Source organism: Chrysochloris asiatica, unplaced genomic scaffold (assembly GCF_000296735.1).
Source record: "Chrysochloris asiatica unplaced genomic scaffold, ChrAsi1.0 scaffold00445, whole genome shotgun sequence".
Lineage (NCBI taxonomy): Eukaryota > Metazoa > Chordata > Mammalia > Afrosoricida > Chrysochloridae > Chrysochloris > Chrysochloris asiatica.
This window is the reverse complement of record NW_006408963.1, coordinates 1,080,774-1,088,371: the sequence shown is the minus strand read 5'-3', so window position 1 is coordinate 1,088,371 and position 7,598 is coordinate 1,080,774. Positions and strand designations below refer to the sequence as shown.

The 7,598-nt window shown below is 47.7% G+C and overlaps 1 protein-coding gene across 1 annotated transcript in view; it reads right to left on the bottom strand.

Annotated features, from left to right (window-relative positions):
- OPN1LW (opsin 1 (cone pigments), long-wave-sensitive) overlaps positions 1-7,598 on the bottom strand; it is a 21,775-nt gene that overhangs the window by 9,298 nt on the left and 4,879 nt on the right. The window contains 1 exon segment of the mRNA XM_006877230.1: positions 3,011-3,111. Coding sequence (XP_006877292.1) covers positions 3,011-3,111 — 101 coding nt within the window.

Below are 7,598 nucleotides of genomic sequence, written 5' to 3'. Positions count from 1 at the left end.
GTATCTTTTCTGATTATAAATAATAATTGGTCAGCAATGCTATAAGAAGATATGTAATATATTCAATACGTAAATATGCTAGACAAGTACTTTGCTGAGGGACATAAGTGAAGAGTTGAATTAATGAAAAAAAAACCCACATATCTTTATCATGAATAGCAAGATCTGATATTATAAAGATAACTTCACTACTTGTTGTTAAGTACCGTGGAGTCGGTTCCGACCCATAGTGACCCTGCACAAGGTTTCCGAGGCTGTAAGTCTTTACGGCAACAGAACGCCTCATCTTTCTCCCGCGGAACTGCTGGTAGTTTTGAACTGCAGACCTTGACGTTGGCAGCCCGACTCCTACCAAGTACAATCCATAAATTCAATTTAACCAAACTCACAAGCCCCAAAGGATTTTTTTTTTTTTTTTGCATGCGAAAGGAATGTCTGAAGAAAAAAAAATTATTCTAGACTAAACTTTTAAGTGTGTGGAAGGAAGCATACATTAAAGAATACCTAGGGAAATTTTTATTAATTAAGAGAATAATGCCAAGAATATGTCTACTAAATATCAAAACATATTATTAAGCTACAGTAAATTCATAAAGGAGTCCTGGTGTGGTGCTGTGGGTTAATGCGCTGGCCTGCAAAGTCAGTTGGAGCTGCAATGTCTGCAGTTCAAGCTCGCCAGTTGCTCCTCGGAAACCCCATTCAGGGTCGCTATGGGTCGGAACCGACTCAATGGCACTTAACAACAACAGCAATTTCATAAAAGAACTGAAAAAAAAACAAAACAAAAAAAAACCCAACCCAGCTCATCTTTTTATAATCTTGAGATGAAGAAAGCATTTTAAGCAGAAGCCATAAAAGGACACTTTGATAAATGTGAGAATAAGAAATACTTTCATAGGACAATAAAACCATAAAAATATGATTTTAAACAAAGGGGCAAAGACATTTCAATGGAGAAAGGCTAGTCTTTCGACAAATTGTGTTGAAATAATTAGATGTTTATGTGCAAAAAATGAACCTCATGACTTATGCAGAAATTAGCTCAAGGAGAATCATATACTTAAATGCAAACAAAAATTCATTTATCATTTAGCAGAAACTGTAGGAGAAAATCTTCAGAATCATGATTCAGGTCAGAGGTGGGAAAGGAACATTTGTTCTGTCCATACAAAATTATCAACTTAAAAATTAGCTACTATGTTTGGTCAAATATTTAATTAACTCAACCCTAAGGTGATGGCTGGAACTGCGGAACCGACTTCATGGTACACTAGAAGGAGTACAAGTGTTAAAGGCAACGCAGGTCAAAGTCCTATCATATACACAATCTGTGAGTGGATACATTATAGACATGAAAACTGAGTAGGTATGGGAAGGAAATAGGACTATACCAACAAATATATACAGGTTTGATGGTGGTGGTGGTTATGTGCCACTGAGTCAGATACGACCTTGCAGTTCAAACGGCTTTGCAGTCTGACGCATTAACCCACAGAGCCACACCAGGACTCCGTATTTATATATACTGAATATATATTTATGGATATAATAGAGCAGTGATAGGTGCCATCCAGCCCATTCCAACTCATAGAAACCTCTGTACAACAACAAAACACTGTTCGTAGGCCATCTTCAGAATTGTTAAGTGTGAGCCCATTGTGGCAGCTGATGTCAATCCATCTCTTTGGGAATCTTCCTGTTTTTCACTGACTCTTGGGTGACCAATTACTGTTGGGTGCTGTTGAATCGGTTCTGACTCATAGTGACCAAGTATAGGGTTTCCAAGGTGTGGCTGATGGGGTTGGTTATATTTTAAAAAGAGACGCATGTCCTGTCATGTCTTGGATTTGTTTCCATATAAAGGTGGACACCAGAGCACAGTGGCTCCCTAGGATAAGCACTGGATTGACAAAGAATCACATGTTCAGCAGTTCAAGGCCACCAGTCACTCAGTGGAAGAAAGATGAGGCTTGCTGCTCTCACAACGACTTACATGCCTTGGAAACCCTATACTCCATGCATGTAACAATAACCATAGGTGGACACACAGTAGCTGTGAGTCACATACCTGCCATCATTACACTCTTCTGTTACTCTTATAGACACTTCTTCTTTTGCACACACCCACATTTTCTTTTTAAATGAAATCTCATCTGTTAAAGATGCCTTGGGAATGTAAGGAAATTCTGGGATGCAAACAATCATGTTGAGGCAAAATGCATGTGACTTCATTTATCTGGGGGGCAGGAGGGTATTTTGCTGGTCACCGATTGTGGAATACTGACCAACTCTGAAAGCTTCTGACCTGTAAGAAGGTCTTGAAGGAACAAACCGTCTTTGGTTTGGGGAAGGAGCAGGGGATCATTAGTGTTCTTCGCCCCCTGAAGGGTTGTCAGGCATAGCTCTTTGACGCGACAACTCCCAGCATCCAGCCCAGACATGGCCCTGTGCTGGTGAGTGTTGCAGCCGGGCCTCAGGCCTGTCCTGTAGGACCCATTGCAATGGGAAGGCTGCCCTAGGAGGCACCTCTTCTTCCGGGAAGTTGGACAAGATGACTGTTACAGGCTCCGCTGTTACTGAAGTTCTAGAAACTACATGCCCTTTTCTGCTGCCTTCCCCAGCTGGCAGCCATTCCTGACTCCCCAGCACCCTTTCCTCAAGTGTGTGTCTAGGGACAATGCTTCCTGGCTGGTGCTCAGCCTCCTGTCCTATGCCGTTGCCTCCTTCTGGTCACAGGAGATTTGAGCAGGAGTTAGACCGGCTCCTTTCTTTGGGCAGCTGGGCAGGCAGATCCATGAGCTCTCTAGCAATGTCAAAGACTAAACAGCGGAATTCCTCCTGGCGATCAGGGTGGGAAAGGGATTTGGAAAGGGGAATCTACTCATTTCATTATCAAAGTTGAAGAGGAAGGTTTGGGCTGGTGTGTGTGTGTGTGTGTGTGTGTGTTGCGCATGAAGGGGAATGGACACAGCGTCCTGATGGACCCCTGGGCCACCTCAGTATTACTCACCTTTAGTGTAAACGAAGAGGCTGGCCTGGGTGCTGTCTTCGTAGGCATCCTGCGCCTGCCAACCTGGGAATCTGTGTGCGCTCCATCGCTGGGCCACGGTTCTGCACAGCCTTGCCCCCCACCCCCCAGCACACTGCCTGGGGGTTACAGTGCTTTATACCAGCCTGAAGGATCAGCCAGGCCCTCCTCACCTTGAAAGCTCCCCAGACCCTTCACCCTCTGATCTCTTAATTGGGCCCAAACTTAGACCTCTTGGTTTCTAAAGTGAGCTGGGCTTGCTGCTGCATCTTCTGCCTCCCCATCCTGCTCTGTCTGGCCAGTAGAGCCAAGGACAGGGATTTTCAGATGGGGTCCGGGGAGCAGTCTAAACCCACCCCTGTCTTTCCCCTCTGCCTGCCACTAGAGCCCCCTCAGGTAGGACAGTTGAGTGGGCCTGAACTCCTGCCATGTACGCAGGGGGAACTTTGATGACGGCAAATCTTGCCTTCAGTCCCCACCCCCCCACCCCGAACACTAGAGTGTTTTGGTTACCAGACTGCTTGTCCAGGCCCTGGTGCAGGCCCCCAAGAAGGTGATGGAGGCTTGAGTTGCCTGAGCTCACAACCTTTCTCTGGGCTCCCTCAAGACTTCCCTTCAGAAAGCTAACCACCATAGAATGTCCCAAAGGGCTGTCTCCACCTGCCTCCTTCGCCTGCAGCTGGCACTTGCCTCTGTACCTGCTAACTGCCCAATTCCGCAGTCTTCCTTCCAATTCTAGCCGAGACCACCCTCGGGGAGCTTGGCCTGTCTCCTGTCTTCTGCCAGCCCCGCTTCTGCTGAAGTCCTTTGGGTTGTGCTCTTGACTTCCCCATTCCCGGCAAGCGTCCTGGCAGTTGGCTTCTCTCTGGCAGTGACGGGTCTACAAAGCTGTACTCACTGCCCATGGACACTCAGCCAGCTTTGCTGTCACTGATTGTTACAGGTTGATTTGTGTCCCCCTCCCCAATATGTATCCAAGTTCTAACACCTGTATCTGAGAACATGAGCTTGTTGGGAAACAGATTTGTCTTGTATGTTACTAAGTCATACTAGAGTAGGTAGAGTAGACCCTACCTCAAAGCCCTTGAGAGCATTGTCTTACACACAAGTGCTCCACATCAACTTGACAACAGTGGGCTTGCAGACACAGATGGTTGTGAAGACAGACGCTATGTGACGACAGAGGTGGATGCATCTCCAAGTCCAGGATCAAAAGGGAAAACACTGTATGCTTCTATTTATATGAAATGTCCAGAAGAGGCAAATCCATAGAGAAAGAAGATTAGTGACTGCCAGGGACTAGGGGAGGGGCGTATAGGGAGTGAGTGCTTAGTGGATACTAAGTTTCTTTTTGTGGTGATAGAAACGCGCTGAGATTAGATACCAGGTGGTGATAGAAACGCGCTGAGATTAGATACCGGGTGGTGATAGAAACGCACTGAGATCAGATACCAGAGAGGGTTACAATAAGAGTTGGAATCAACTCCACTGAACAGCTTTCTTACTCTTGTTGTTCAACTAAGTGCTCTCTGAGGACCCAGTCCAGTTCCCCCTACAGGAAGATCTCCTTGGTAGCCACTGGCACTCAAAGTCCCTGTCCTCAATCCTGGGACCCCCAAATGACTCATTCTTGATGGGAGGCCACAGTCTGTAATGACATCACCCACCATCATGGCGTCCGTGTCTATCCCCTGTGTGGTCCCCACCACTCTTGCAAGGTGGTATAATTATTGTACCTGTTTCACAGCCTGGGTCTCCAAGAGAGCAAATGGCATGTCCAAGGCTATAGGGTGCACCCTACTGCTTGGTGTAGCAAGGTCAGAGCCCAAGTCTTCTGGACTTTCACCTCCAGGGAGCTTTACCTCCCAAGGTCAAATAATCAGAGGGTCCAAAATGATGGGAGCTGGAAGTAGACTTCCTCCAAAATCACCTGCCCCACCTGAACCCTCTGAACATAAAACTTGTCCCTGAATTGCCCCACACTGGACAACTTGACTCCTCCAGGGTGGCCTTCTGTTCAAAGTCCAAGTGGTGGTCCATGGAGGAGGGGTGGGAAGTCTAGAAGAAGCTGGGACCCTGGTGATTCGCCCTTGACCTTGACCAACATTATGCTCAGTATTGATCCACTGATGCCCTTGGATAGAGAAGGATCTGACTCTAGATCCTGGCGAAGGGAAGGAGGAGGCAGGGGAGGGAGGCGTTCTGGCATTTTGTCTCTGTGGGTGGGGAGGAGCATGGGGGATAATTGAGGATTAGGGTTAACAGAAGATCAAGTCCCAGTTTAGCCAAAAGCAGATTACTGCCCTAGACCTCACCCCACACCTTGACCAGCATTGTGCTAATAAACACACTCGTGCTGGAGGCTGACCCACTGCCAGCTCACAGGGGGGTGGGGGGTGGGGGAGGGGTTGGCAAGCTGACCCCAGAGTCTTGTGAAAGGTGGATGCAGGAGAAAGGGGCATTGACAGGGTAACTGAGGACCAGAGCAGCAAGAGGGACAAGAAAGAGGTGAAGAGGCTGGAAAGAGCCCGAGTTTGGCCACTGCTCTTGGAGAAACAGGACACCCAAGGGTGCCCTTTGCCAGCACAAGCCACCAGAACAAAGGCCACCTGGATGGGCCTTCTCAGAGGCTGTCCTCTGTCCCAGGAAATTAGTTCCCAGACTTGCCTCAAATCCAACTACTCCAAAGTGACTCTGAGCATGTGGGAGATCAGATTAGGAGTCACGGGGTCCTTCTGAGTCTGCTCTGGGCTCCTGCATCCTGCAGGCCCAGGGTTTGAGCATCAGTAGTCCGTGGTGGCCGCAGCTGCAGACACACAACCATTCAGCTACTTGCCTTCTTTCCACCTTCGTATTTAATTATTTTTATATACATTGGATTTTAATGTGTACAAGGTCTTGCCCATCTTGTGCCAAAAGTTTTCCCCTTCCCTGAAGGCCCTCAGAGGACATCGAGCCTAAGAACTGATGATTACGCTCAGTCTCTTCTCCAAAGACCCTACCCTTCCAACCTCTGCCGCATCTGAGCTGTGAGGCGGAGCCACTTGCTCTCCATCTCTTGAGCTCAGTGTCCTCGTCTGTCAGGTGAGGGGGACATTTCCTTGCTATGAGGTTAAATGAGCTTATTTTTAAGGGAGGTCCTAGTACCGTATTTGACACAGAAAATCCAGCCAACAAGTCATTCTCAGGCACCTACTGTGTGCCTGGCTCTGATCTAGACATCTGGAAGCCGCCATTTCCAGGGGGTAGAAGAACGACAAACCATAATAAACAGATAGTCAAGCGGCACATGGAGAAAAGGAATATAGGATAAGGAGGTTGGGAGGCCAAGGTCGGGGGGAGATGGATGCCCGTTTCCATAGAGCATCGGGTGGGCCTATCTGAGCAGGTGACAGGTGAACCAAGACAGGAAAGAGGGAGGGAAAGAGCCAGGCAGCAGAAACAGCAAATGTAAAGGCCCTGGGGCAGTAGAAGAGGGGATGGAAGTCACGTGGGGCCTACAGACCACCTTGAGGATAGGGGCTTTATTTTAAGGAGGTGGTAAGCATTGCAGAATTGGGAATCAAAAAGTGATGTGCTCTGATGAAGAATTTGAACACTGCTTCTCAGGGCCAGGGCCCAAGCAGATAGACCAGGCAAGAGGCTCCTGGCATGACCCAGGTGAGACATGGTGATTGGTTCGACCAGAGAGTGGACAGTGGGATGGGAAGAAGTGGTCCAATTAGGAATTGCTTTAAAATTTTAAAACAGTTAGCATTTGACCATTTTAAAGTGGCCTTCAATACATCCACAAGGTTGTACAGCCGTCACCTCTGTTTAGTCCAGAACACTGTCATCCCCCAAAGGAAGCCCATCTGCTGGCAGTCACTAATCGGCTGTCTGGGTATATGGGTTTCATGATTGTGGCCAATCCATAGAAATGGAACCCTACCGTATGTGGTCTGTTATGTCAGGCTGCTTTCACTCAGCATGCTGTTTTCAGGCACATCCATGCCTTAGGACGTCACCTCTCCTTATGGAGGAACAATATTCTGCTGTATGGATGGATCACTGTTTGTTGATGCATTCATCTCGTTTCTTCACCTTTTGGTTACTGTGAATAGTATTGCTATGAAAACTGGTGTACACATCCGTTTGAGACCCCACATTCAAATCTCTTGGTTAGAGACCTAAAAAGTGGAATTGCTAGAGTCCTGGTGTGGTGCTGTAGGGTACTGCACTGGGCTTCGAGGTCCGTTCGAACCACAAGGTCGATGGTTCAGATCCACCAGCTGCTCCTCAGAGACCCTATACAGGGTCTCTATGAGTCAGAACCGACTCAATGGCTCTTAACAACGACAACAATATGGTAACTGTGGAATCCTGGTGTGGCGTTGTAGGATAAGCACTGGACTACTAACCACACAGTTGGCGGTTCAAACCCAGCAGCCACTCCTTGAAAACCTGAAACAGGGTCTCTACAAGTCAGAGCCAACTCAACAACCACGAGGGTCTGGAGCCATGTGGTGCCGTGGGTGAGGCTGGGCTGCTAATCTTAAGGTCAGCAGTTTGAACCCACCAGCCACTCCAT